The sequence below is a fragment of the Balaenoptera acutorostrata genome, chromosome 1 (assembly GCF_949987535.1).
Source record: "Balaenoptera acutorostrata chromosome 1, mBalAcu1.1, whole genome shotgun sequence".
NCBI classification, from domain to species: Eukaryota; Metazoa; Chordata; class Mammalia; order Artiodactyla; family Balaenopteridae; genus Balaenoptera; species Balaenoptera acutorostrata.
Window position 1 is genome coordinate 147,009,796 of NC_080064.1, and position 13,947 is coordinate 147,023,742.

Sequence of the window (13,947 nt, forward strand, 5' to 3'; positions counted from 1 at the left end):
TTACAGAAATATGAGAGATAGAGGAATCATGTGATGGTTCATCTTATATGAACCATGGTGATGCAATCAGCAAAAATCTAGACTGTGGGAAACTCTACAGGGCAAATGACCTGTTATATCAACAAATAATTATCACACATACACACAAAATGATGGAAGGTAATATAGATTAAAAAGAGACTTAAGAGACATACTAAACAATTGAAATATAGTCTTTGGATTCTGATTTGAATTTTAAAAAATTATGAAATAATTAGGCATATCTAAACATTTGATGATATTAAAGAATTATTCTTAATTTTTTAGGTGTGATATGGTATATGGGTTTTAATTTTAAAAAGTCCTTGTCTTTTACATATCCCATTGAAATATTTACAGATGAAATGATCTGTGATTTGTTTCAAAATAATGGGGATATAGAATGGGGGAATGAGGTATGAGGGAAAGTGCATGGGAATACATATGCAAGACTGAGTATGAATTGGTAATTTCTGAAGTGAGTGATGGATATAAAGGGATTCATTTATTATATGCTCTACTTTTGTATATATTTGAAAATTTTCCACAATAAAAAAAATTACCTTGGATTTTTTTTTTCTATCAAAATATTTTGCTACATATGATATCCATATAAATGTCCTAGGAAAAGATACTGTACTGGAAGGTGGGCAAAAGGTACAAATTTCCAATTATAAGATAAATAAGTACTAGGGATGAAATGTACAACATGATGACTACGTATAGGTAACACTGGTATATAGGAACGTTAAGAGGGTAAATCCTAAGAGTTCTCATCACAAGGAGAAATATTTTTTCTTCTTTCTTTTCTTCTTATGGTATTGTATCTACATGAGATGATGGATGTTAGCTGAACCTATTGTGGTAATCATTTCACAGTATATGTAAAGCAAATCATCATGCTGTACACCTCAAATGTGTACACCTGTACAGTGATGTATGCCAATTATTTCTCAACAAAACTGGGAAAAAAATCTCTTTAGGTTCACGTGATATAAACAAACCCTTAGTTTTCAAAGTGGCTAAACAACAAGAAAAAAAAAGGGAAAGAAAAGATACTGTACAGATCTGATAAAGTGGGGTTCCAAAAAGGCTTCACTACTTACCAGTAGCTCCAAAGGCATCTAGACATTCCAAAGGTTTTCGTTCCTTAGCCAAAGCAGCCAGTGTACAGAATATTAGCTGCCTAGAAGAAAGTATAACAATCAAACAATTTTACGGCACCATGGTTTCATCATTGTAGATTTTATTTTAAGAATAGTGAGAAATGGGGCTCCTATTTACTATGCAAACTATTTTGGAAAGAGACCTAATATTCCTTACTTAACAGTACAAGAACTAAAAATCTGTGAAATTAAACTACAAATCGAATTGGGTTTTATTAACAAGTATTCACTATGAATAATGATTTTATAAATAAAACTTGCCCACAAACTTGCCCAACTTGCCCAACATGTTCATTTAATTATATAAAGTTAGACCTATTTTACTCTCTGAGAAAGAAATTGGTTTGGTAGAAGAATAAAAGAGAGAAAACAATCATTCTGAGAAAATGCTAAAATAAATGATTTTCAATCTATACCTAGTTTTAAGTTTCAATATATTAGAACAAAAAGATTAAGAAAAGGTACATCTGTAATTATCTGAAACATCCCATAACCCTGTTTTCAATTTATCTTACCGATTTAGTTTCATTTTGGGATTAAAATAGGAATCTGTTTTCTGAGGTACAGAATAGTTGGGACAAACTTGTACATCTGTGTCTGCCTCTTTCAAAATTTCATTAGGTGGTTTGGCAGCAGAAGCTAAAATTACAAAAAAAAAAAAGATTTCCAGTGAAATACAAAATAATTCTAAATATCAAAAACAATATACATTAAAAAAATAACCTTCCTTTATAATATTTCATGTTAATGAAATCAGTTGAGTAGATGCCAAAAAAATCCCCCCAAACTGACCTACCTAGCACTGTCTCTGGAAAAGAGTAGTACTCAGTTAAGTATTTGGTGATTTAAAGTTTGTCAGCTTAAAATCTTAACTGTCTAGCACATCAATGTATCTGTATACCTAGTTAAGAATGATCAACCTAAGATAGCACAAAATCCTAAAATACCTTTATTACTCATCAAACACTACATTGTGTTTACATAGGTTGGTTTGCTAAATATATTTTATTGTGGTTTAAACATTAGAAAATTAACCTCTCTGTGTAGTTACATTCCATTAGCCGGCATGGATGACTAAGAGTCACTATATTTCCTGAATGTGCTTGACTTCAGAACACTTTCTCATAATTATGATTTTAAATCACAAATTATATTCAAACAGCTATAAGCTAATGTAAAAAAATTATTCTACATTTAATGTACATTAGAATCATTTAGCTATAAACCCAAATGAAACAGTGATGTGTTTGTGTGAATATATTTTAAATATTTAAGAAAGGAGACATATGTAATATGTGTGGGGGAAATATAATTGAGATTCTCTATGTTTGGATTTCTTGATAACATTACTACCAGAATGTTAACTAAATGGGAACCATATTTCCCTTTCTACAATGCCAAATAAAAGTAATCTTTCCTAGTGTTGTGTTATATATCTTTCTATACTCAACAAAGTGTCAAGTCACATATCTCACAAGATCAGCCTTTCTCAAACCAGGTTCTGTGAGCAAATTAAGCCCTTCAAATAATTATTTTAGTGACTTTTTTTTTTCAATTCTTAAAGGGAAGGTCCAGAGTACCATTCTAGATGTATACGAGAGAAGTTAATTCATTACATATAATGGATGCCTTAGGGCAGGAGGGCTTAATTCTTAATTCTTGAGACGGAACTGTCTCAGTATTAACAAGCTACTAATAACTTGATATCACTCAGGATAATAAAGAGTCTTTATATATCACTCTACCTCCTTTTTCCAGTGTTTTTCAATAATAAGTATAACACAGTTATTGGTACAGGAGCCGTCATTCGTAATAAAATTCTATAGTCTTTCATTAAGATACCTATATTTACTTGAACATCAGTTACTTTTTTCTACCCATATTTAATATCTATCCCAGATATTAAATATATCTGTTAAATTGAGAACAGTTGAATATTGTTGGGAGTCTCACAGAAACAAAACAAAATCAGACAGATTAGTAGTTAACTAAATGGTTAAGTCACTGTATTTTGTCTGCTTGATATCTGAAAAGAATAATTAGACCATTGTTTAAGAATTTACTTGTTAACATGTTAATGAGATTGCTCAACTTACCAGCAATATACGTGGATTTAGTCTCTCCTTTATTCACATGGCGCCTAACATGTCCTAGCATATCCGTCCTTCTGGTGATTGTTGCTGAACAAATAATACAATGATAATGGGCTCCCATTTTACTGGATATCTATCAAACAGAGTATTTAATTTAAATACATAAATAAGTTACTAAGACAATGAAATAAAAGTTTATTTAATGTTGTAAATTTATGTATGTTAGTGTATTTAGGGTTTAACATATAGAAGATAGTATTCATTTTGCCATGTGACTTTGAAAGGATTTTTACTTCCTTACCTATATTTACATATGCTTTTTAATCTTACTTTACAATAGGCCACAAGTTTAATTTCTTAGTTTTATCCATTCATTCTAATCAGCAAATAACTGTACTCTATCTTCTATAAGCAGCACTTAACAAACGGTATGACACTAGCAGCAATGTGCTGGTAGATGTATAGCAACTGGCTCTCCAGGAAAATAAAGCCCTGATTTGTAGTGTCTGCAGCTGTCTGTGGTTTATGTACTCTACCATGGCCGATGTCAAGCTACAACTGTGACATTTGAAGCTACCAATGTGACATCACTGAACGTGAATTTGGGAAGAGATGTGCAATATCATACCAGAGAACACTGCCACCGTGCAGATATAGAATACATAAATAACGTTAAGAGCACAGGTAAAAGTAAAATGTAGTAAAATAAATGGGAAGTAGTGAGTTGTGAGTATTCATTACCTTTGTTTTTAATATAATTTATTTACTTTTAAGTTTATATAATTTAATTTTTGATGATGGCCACATTTAACAACGAGCTTTCAAGATTTCTGGAAAATTGAGCTAGTTCTAGCACACTACTAAATGTTAGAGAAAGAATAAAAAGTCTATTTTTCCAAGTAAAAATTCTAACTTTATAGTTCCTTATTTAGCTGAGAACAAAAACACCACTCCAACAGCTCTTTCCTGCTTTTGATGCCTTTTTACTCTTATGTCCTATTTACTCGGGGTCATAGAGCAAGGAGAGAATAGTCAAGAACATTGCACAAGGTTCCTTATGGCATTGTGGTTATCATATTCAAAATATCTTAGATAGGGTTAATGGACTAAGCATTATCCTAACTACTTAAGAAATGTTTGTTTTTTCCCCCCAGTACTTTACTTTTTTTAGTGACTTGAAAGGAAAATTAATAATGAGGACCCATTAAACTAATATGCATTCCGGATAGTGTCACTATAAAATATTTTATAATTTGTATTCCCCAAAGGTCAAATCTATCCTAAAAGTAAACACACATACTTTTAACAAAAAGTTAGTGAGATTTCAGAAAGTTTCTTCATTCTGTCCTTTGACAAATTAAGAGGAAGAACATAGGATGAGTATGAATCGACACATATTAAGATATTTACTAAACCACAGAAATTAAAGGCTCTTATTCCATGATCAAAATTTATTTTGAAAGAAAAAAATTACTATTTAAAAATCTCCATTCCAAAATTAGTAAGTGGGTTAACTTTCCTTTTGAACACAAGAGAGCAGGTGATCTGACTGAAATTAAAAACTTTAAAATGAAAAGTTCAATATAGCAACTTCTTTCATACATTTCATATTTTTCCTACTATGGTAATCTGAAAGCCCTTGTAAACAAAATCTTAAACTCATTGCTGAATATGCACATTTTAGTCATAAAGCAAGTCAAAATTGCACTTTCTTTAGGGACAGCTAAATCTAAAAAAAACAAATCTACCATGTGATTACCTGTTCTCCAATAATGTTTGGTTTCACTGGTCGACAAGGTAAGTGACAGATGCACATCCTGTAACCTAGAATGAAGAATGAAGAATTGCTGCTTGTCTATCACTGTTCATTAAGTATTCAATTATTATTAAAAATTACTAGCAAATTTTATTTTATAAGAATAATTGAGATTATTCTTATATTTGTAACGTCATAATTTATTTGAATGAGATTGCCTTAGTTTTACGCACTTGCTGTATATGACATAGTATAAAAACAAATACAGGAGATCTAGGGTCAAAATCTGGTTCGGCCAAAAGTATCTGTGTTACCTTGGATTAGTCATTTAGCTTCTTTGGGGCTCCGTTTTATCGTCTTTCTGCCATCTTGACTTTTTCTTAGGCTTCATCTTCTTTGCCTTATGCTGCATTTACCATTACACAGCCTCTTCTTCATTTATGATACGGCACTATCTTATTTCTCTTCCCACCTTTCCTACTTAATCTTCTTTATAGATTCTTTTCCCTCTCTCATACTCGAAAATGTAGATTTTCTGTATGCTTGATGTGCTACATAAATTTTTTCTCATTTCCTTGGTAACTGTAGTGCCTTTCATGATTGCAACTATCTCCCCTGTGAGAATGAATCCCAAATTATAGCTCTCTTACCAACTCATTCCTGAGGGCCAGATCTCTACTTCCAATTGCCTATTGAAGACATATGACTGGTTATTTCAAAACCTACTGTCGGGAATTCCCTGGCGGTCCAGTGGATAGGGCTCCACGCTTCCGCTGCAGGGCACATGGGTTTGATCCCTGGTCCCTGTTTGGGGAACTAAGATCCCACAAGCCGTGTGACGCAGCCAAGAAAAAAAAAACAAAAACAAATAAAAACCCAACAACAACAGAACTCCAAAAAACCTACTGTCAAGGACTAAAATTTTCATTTCCTCTTGAACCAGGTCTCTTTCTCACCTTTTCAATGAATGATAATGCCTTCCAGTTACTCCCAATTCAAAAACTAAGTTATCTTTAACTCCTTTCTTCTCATACTTTACATCCAATCATTTATTTGTATATGTTGAAGTGTCTCAGGACTCAGACCTTGGACAACAACTTTTTTCCACCTATATGTACTCTTAAGGTTATCCCACCCAGTCTTATGGCTTTAAATACCATCTATATTCTGACAACTCCCAAATATGTATCTCTAGCCCAAACCTTTTCCCCAAAGTCTAGATTCATGTAGCCTCCAGGCTACTTGATATCTCCACTAGATGCATCTCAACATTTGCATGCCTAAATCTGAGGACCTGTCCTTCTTTCTCATACCTAATGCAGTCTTCTCCATCCCAGTAAAGGACAACATTTTTCTAGTTGCTCAAGTCTCAAACACAAGCATTCTTGGCTTTTTCTCCCTCATCTCACTTCTATTCCTTCAGCAGATCTTATTCAACATATTTGCCAACTACTTTGAAGCCTGCTCACAAAGACAAAATCTATCATGTTCACCATCTACCAGATGACCACCATGTGAAAGAACCCAACATCCTAATGTACATGACAGAGTAAAGCAATACTATGAGCCATCAAAGAGAAGAGAATAACTTGGAGGAGGGAGACCAAACCTAAAGATTAAACAATGGCTTAAATAAAGCAAATGAAAGAGACCTTTGTAATTAAAATGAGATCTTTCTTTTTTGATAAGAAGTCAATATGGTTTACTATACATTCTTATAAATAATTAAACATAAAACATACGGCTTCTGAATTAGTCTCTAATACCCTTTTCTCTAAGTAATTAGTGATAATCTAAGAAAATAATTCTGGTATAGTTCTGGCTTCTTTTTTTGGGTGTCTTATAACGGCTATTTCATTCAGTCTGGTTGAAACCCCGGATAAGCACATTTAACAATGACTATACTTATATAATCATATACAAATATAAGTATATACATGCTTAGATTGATATTTAGGGCTTTTTGGGGGGGGGTACTTTTTGTTTTTATCCCATATATTGCTATTTTCATTAGTAGTTTACCATGGAAATCCTTCCAAGTAAACTGGTATAAATCTAATATACTCTTTTCAATGGCTGCATAATATTTCATGGTATGTATGTACCATAATTTATTCAATCTCTTTTATTTTAGTTCCAAGTTTTTGTCACTAAGCCCATGCTGCAGTGAATATTCTTGTACACCTATCCTTGTGTATTGCTTCTTTTACTCCTAGGAAAGGCAGTGCCTGGTGGATGAATATTTAAAATTTTTTAAATGTTGCCAGATCTCTTTCCAAAAATGCTGTAATATATAATTCACTATCTCAGAATCTAATAATTCACTGTCTCTAAGAAGTATTTTAACTTGGTAAGATGTTGTTTTTTGTTCTTCAACTTTATTCATTTCTTTATATGAGTCCTCTCGTTAAACTTACTCCCTCAAATTGTGTCATTTTTGTCACTATTATAATTGTTTTTTTCTAATTTCCATTTATCTAGAGTAGAGAGACTCTGATTTTGAATATTTATCTTGTATCTCACCACTGTTCCAAATACTCTCATTAAATGGCTTTTTTAAGCCATCAGCAGAAAAAAAAAAGATGTTATCTTCTTTTTTCCAATATTCATACCAATTATTTTATTTTCTCGTTTTAACACATTTATTATATCTTCAAAAATATATGTAAAATTGTAGTTGTTCTAATATAAAAGGAAAAGTATAACTTATTAAAACATGGTTCAATAAGTAATGTGGACCTTCAGCGCCAAGCACGCTGTACGGAAGAGATGCTTAATAAATGTTTGCCAAACTAAACTATTGGTGTCACATCTATCTATTGCCTAGAGAGCTATATGGTCTTTTATTAATAAATACATTAAAAGGGGCATTAATCCTTCATGATTTTAAACTGAAAATATTTGATTATGTTTTCATTAAAATTCCAAAACTGGTACCAAATCTTTAATTTCGTTTACATCACTTTTAGCAAGCACAAAAATACTAACCTTCAAATTCAACTGAGACTTTCCAGTGTAAATTTTGAAGGTGACGATGAAGCTTATGACTATTACAAGCTCTGAATTTTTCCTTGGGGCACAATGGACAAGCCTGTTTGTTTCCTGTTAAAGGAAAAGGAACTAATAAAGCAGAGAATAGACTAGCTATTAATGCTTAAATTTAGCTACAAAAGAAGTAACGGGGAACCTCTCTTGCCCCTGCCCTTTACCCCCCAAAACACACACTCACACACCTTAGATACTATCTTTCTTAACATTAGGGAGAAGTCATTCCTGCCTCAGCAGGTACTTAACAATAGTTGTTTTAGCACATGGTCAGTGACTTATTTTTTTACCTACAACTCTCCTCTCTGTGGCTAGCAGATATCCTTGTTGCCAGTGGGAACAGAGATGATGAGGAAGTGATAAACTACATGATATCCCTCCAGCCAAAGTGCCTGCCAGAGAGAATGTCATTCTGTACTTTGGGCAGGAGAAAAGGCAGCAGTTGTCACACTCCCAGAGGGCTAGGAGCTGGGCAGAGAGCATAAGTATCTGCTCTGATACTCTTCTACTCTAGCAGCAACAAAAATAGTTAATGTGCGGAGTTAGAAAAATGGAAGAAGGAATTGGAAGGAGTACCTTGGATCCTATATAATTGCTATTCTGAGACTGGGGTCATGGTTACAACCACTGTATCCTATTACTAAATTTCTAAGTTCTTCCTTCTTTATTAACATATTCTTGAAAAGATTATGTGTTAAATAAGTTTTATTTAATTAGAAATGTAATGTTTCTTAATAAAAACTTTGATAGTATACAAAAGAATTAAAATCTCAAATCCAGGTTTAAAGCGATAAAATATACAGAAATAATAACTCAATTTTTAATCCAACAAATATCTTTCACACATAGCACATGGCAAGTATAAGCACAATTTTATTTCTTATTATATATATATATATATATATATATATATATATATATATATATATATATACTCTGCCTACTTCAGAAAACCGTGAGATCTTAAGGATGGAATCCAAGCACTAAGGATGGCAAAGTAGAAAGAGAAGAGCTTGGGGCGCTGACGACATTGTGAAACTCTGTACAAGCCCTAAATTGTCAGCCTTGGGACTTCTTTTACATGAGAGAATATAAGCCTCCATACTACTTTTTGGATTTGTTACTCATAGTAAAATGTAATTCCTAACTTTTAGAATACAAAGCCCTTATATATCCATGAGACTGTAATTTCCTTGAGAAGTTGTGAAATAACTTATCTCATAGCACCTTTGAATATAGAAGGCTATAATTTCCTAAGTAAAAAACCATTATTTTACTTCTGCTCTAGTTCAGTGAAAATAAACAAGTCTATGCTTAGAAAAATTTTCATGTGTCGAAAGATGACAAATCATTAGAAGCTGAGAAAAAACACATTTTCAAATCATGGAAATACCTGCATCAAGATTATCTGAGTTCAGTGAACTGGCAGAGTCAAAATCCCCTTCAGTTACGAAAGCTAACTTCTCTAGATCAGCAAGTTGCCTTTGAATCGAGATGTGTCTCTCTGAAAGGAAATTTTAAGAGTTAGAAAATTATGCTTTAACAATCTGTATTCCAACTTCATTTTTATTTGATCACGTCACATGGAATTTTACTTTTATTTCCTATAGCACAGTGCCCTAGTACCTAGATGGGAAACTCAGTTTATAAAATGACAAGTGTGCCTAAGAAGGCAGAGTCGGGGAAAAAACTCTGCTGTGTAACCTCACAGCTTTCAAATTCTATCTTATTATTCAATATAATTCTACAAAAGAAAGGTTCTAGTCTGTACAAAACACTGAAGCCATGTTTCCTGTTTTCAAAGAAATTTCAACCAGGTGAGAGAGATTAACACGTTAACTACTAACTAGAACACAAGGCAGGATGAAATGAACACTAGGGGTAAAGGTAATATGATGCTGGCCTACAGAGGAAGGAGTAATTCATTCCAACAAGTGCTCCTGGGAATGTCTTCACTGAAGAAGTGGCATTTGACTGAAATTTAGGGCATGAATAGAATTTCATAAGGTATGAATAGAATTTCAATAAGTAGAGATTTGGTATCAGGCCTTATAAACTGAAGTAACCTAATAAACAAAAGCATGTGGTGTAAAAATACACAGCCACCTCTATACCACTCCTGGCTGGAAAGTAGTATGTTTGGGGGATAGAGCTGGTAGAAAGATATGCAGCCAAAAATGTATCACGGAAGGCATAAATTCTATGCAAGTTAGTTTGGACTTTACTCTTCAGACAATGTTAATTCAGGTTTCTGAGGAAATCAAAGACATGATTTGAATGCATTTCAGGAGGGTATCTCTGGCTGTAGTACCAAGGATCAATAATTGAGGTGAGAAATTAGTAACAGAAAAGTACTGGAGAAGAGAAGGTAAAAAAAGAAGCAAAGAACTTGGGATGTGAAAGTACAGGTGAAGATTAAAGGACGATCCTGAGATTTAATAATACTGTTAACCAATAAAGGAAGCAGAGAACACTTTTGGCACAAAGGAAGAGGAAAGAGGAGACAAGGGAATTTAGTTTTTTACACAGTGTGTTTGATTACTACTGGTATTAGGTACTCAAGTCCAGTAGGCAGTTGAATTGTTTTTGGAGCTCAGGAGGGATTCTGAATAGATATAACTCATAAATACACGTTAGGTGAAACTATGAGCATGAGTAAGAAAGCGTAAGGGAAAAATATTGTGATACAGAGAAGAAAAAAGCCAAAACTCAGTCCCAGTAACACATTTTTGGGTTACTCAAATATTATACATTCTTCAAATTACATACCTGTAAGTTTTGGAATATATGAATAATCTTTCCAAAATATGTTTAACATATTCTTGAGTAAGTCGTGTGTGGGATGCATTCCCCAATGCTGCTGAACCCACTACTGATTCATATAAATGGATACAATTTGTAAGTGAGGTATGGAGGTATGTAGATATTTGTAAGAGACGTTGAGGAAAATCAAGAGGGTACATTCAAAAAGGAAAAATGGTATGGAGAATCAAGATAATGCAGAAGCCAAGAGAGAAGACACTGTAAAAGAGAAATGCTCCACAGTTAAGTATCACAATTAGTTGCAGAGATCAAGAAAAGACCACTGGATTTAGTATTTAGCAAGTCTCTAGTGACCTTTAAGAAAGAAGGTTCAGTGAGGTGTCTGAGAGTACAAATGGGATTGGAAGGAGAAACCAAGTATAGAAAATCAGCATAGATTACTTTTTTTCAATAAGTTTGGTAGTATAAAAAAGGAGATGGATGGGATTGTAACTTGTTTTTTCTTTCTAAGGATAGAGAGACCTGAATATGTGTAGCCCCAAGGGAAGGAACATTTACAAAGTGGAATCCTGAATATGCAAGACTAGGAGATGTAACTGACAGGAAAGGATCCCCAGTGAGATAGGAGTCAATGGGGGTAAACCACAAGGCTCTCTAATATTAATTATATAATTAGATTATACAATTTCTCGACACTACTGTCTTCCTGCCTATCCCTCTCCAAGCTTCATGCCCAGTTGCTTTGTTTTCCTTCTGTATAATTTGTGTTCTTGTTTGTCTCCCCTACAAATAAGCAGTAAATAGGCAAGGGCTATGTCTTATTCATCTTTGTAACGGTTAAGTGCCTAGTGCAGTAACTTGCACACCGCAGGCACTAAAGTTTTAAACTAATTTTTAAAAAAAATCATTAGTCTTTTTGGATGCAGTAGCACACTGAGTCAATAATTTTGGAATTCAATTCAGCACTGTCAGACATTCCTGCTAAAATTTTTTAAAAAACAATTTTTACCTAATTCTAAAATGAGAAAAACAAGGAGCAACAAATGCTATTGGTTAACTTCTTATACCAGGTATTGTTCAAATGACTTACAATGAGATATGATTTCTATAAACAGGTAAAATTTTTTCCCACTTTACAAAAACCGTTAATTGCTAGGTGTCTGACCTTACTGTCTAGTAAGATTCAGGCATGAATCCACGTGTACAAACCAGCCTATTTAATTTGAAATCATAAAAGCTTTTGGCTTTCATAGTTCAAAGATCTGTGTGTGTGAAACAAGATATATAGTGCTACATAACGATGTGCTTATTTAAATCATTCCAACTACTAAGTAGTACAAAGCGAAAGGGGCCTGGTAAGCTAGAAAACTGAAAATCCTGTGGTCCGTTATTGAAGTAAACTCTAAAAGATCTGTCTAAAGAGTCATGATATGCCTATGTACATCTCTGAAATCACTTTCTGGTTCAAGACAGTAGTTATCAGTCAATCTGTACTTTAAATCACTCAATCTTTTTGTAACACACTAATCCAGAAGTCAATAGGCAAACCTCTTGTTCAATCAGATGAGTCCAAGATGCTAGGAGGTTCTTTTAAAACTTCTTTTTCCTCAATTTTCAATTCTATTTCAGATATGCCATCTTCATCTTGCCTAGTTAAGACTGATTTCAGAGGGCTACCTAGACCATCTAAAAATAATTTTTAAAATGTGATTAATATGTTTCTAATGCATGTCAGATTCTCAGTCATTACCTACTTGTCCCAGCAATGCATTTTCAGGTGTCTCAAACATCATGCATTCTTCAAATTACACACTTGTAAATTTTGGAATATATGAATAAATCTTTCCAAACTATATTCAACATATTCTTGATGGTGGGGAGCTGGAGAAAGCATGCATTCCCTAAAGCTGTTCAACCACCTCTGATAAACATAAAAATATCCCATCTAGAGATGAGTTAGGGAGGATACCTTACTCAGGAGAGTGTTCCTCCTCTTCCCCCATTGTAGTTGTGGATGAAGAAACAACTGGCCTTATTTTGCACCTACTAGCTCTGATCTTCTCTGATGAGGAGGGGCCTACCAGAGGCATGCTGACTTTGTCTCTTCTGTGATCTGCCCTACTCTTAAATCTACTATAACAATTTATATGTTGTTTTAAAATTGTAAAATAATTCTACTAGATTATAACTGTCCAAATGTTTTATAAACATTAATCTCACAACTGGCTTAGAAGTAGGAAAGACAACGAATTAATTTAAGATATTTTGTTATGATTCAGAAAGAGCATAAAGGTCAATTTTGGGACTAAATTTTTAAAGAAAACTTTTAGACCTTACATTTGAAAACGTTCAGCAGATTCTTAAGAAAGTGTTACTTATCAATCTTTTAAATTCCTTTATGGTCCAATAAATCATCACTTAGAAAACATGCAAGCACAATCAGAAGCACAATAATACGGGCTATTAATTTTCAACAGCCGACTTCTGATGGAAAAACGTACAAAATTCAATTGGTATTTATGTCTGAGGGAAGACATCTGTAATTTAGCCGACTCTTTCTTAAACTATTCATCAGCCTCAAATTCTTTTTGGAAGCAAGCTGCTAAAGAAAATGAAATAATGAGAAAAACCCATCTCTTGTCTCTGTCGAGGCACAAAAGCTAATTGACAGCAACGGTTGCTAAATCTTGGCAGTTAGCATCTACTACAGTAAACAGGTTGCCTCGGTTACTCTATCATATTTTAAAGGACTTAGTGAACCATGGCAGACGGGGCTGAGAGGGAAACTACCAAATTAGGTGTAACTTCTAATTTTTGTACCAAAAAAAGACTCCCTTTAACGAAGAAGCCCACAACCTCATTATTTCCTTCTATCTGCAGCACCCCTGGCCTCCACAGATCCTTCACTGTGAGGTCCTCGAGGTTTGTGGAGATGCCTTCCCCCATCCTACACCCGTTTTACCCGCTATACGGGTTCCTCCTTCCTCCCCCCATTTCTCTAAAACTGCCTTTCCCCATAAAAACCATCCCAGGGGAGAAGGGCCTCCCCTACTCCCCAGCAAGGCGCACTTTCTCGCTTCTCCTGCGGCAGACAGATCTGGGCCTC

The 13,947-nt window shown here is 33.9% G+C and overlaps 1 protein-coding gene across 3 annotated transcripts in view; it reads right to left on the reverse strand.

Annotated features, from left to right (window-relative positions):
• The window catches only part of TRMT1L (tRNA methyltransferase 1 like), a 36,720-nt gene that overhangs the window by 22,273 nt on the left and 500 nt on the right, over positions 1 to 13,947 (reverse strand). For 2 of the 3 annotated variants that reach the window (XM_007166961.3, XM_057555804.1), the window contains exons 2-7: positions 9,472 to 9,582; positions 8,022 to 8,135; positions 5,037 to 5,101; positions 3,281 to 3,410; positions 1,700 to 1,823; positions 1,125 to 1,204 (exon numbers count right to left, since the gene is read on the reverse strand). In XM_007166961.3, the coding sequence (XP_007167023.2) occupies positions 1,125 to 1,204; positions 1,700 to 1,823; positions 3,281 to 3,410; positions 5,037 to 5,101; positions 8,022 to 8,135; positions 9,472 to 9,582 (624 nt within the window). Of the gene's footprint in view, positions 1 to 1,124; positions 1,205 to 1,699; positions 1,824 to 3,280; positions 3,411 to 5,036; positions 5,102 to 8,021; positions 8,136 to 9,471; positions 9,583 to 12,389; positions 13,939 to 13,947 lie in introns of those variants that run through there. The other variant, XM_057555798.1, reaches the window with a different exon arrangement.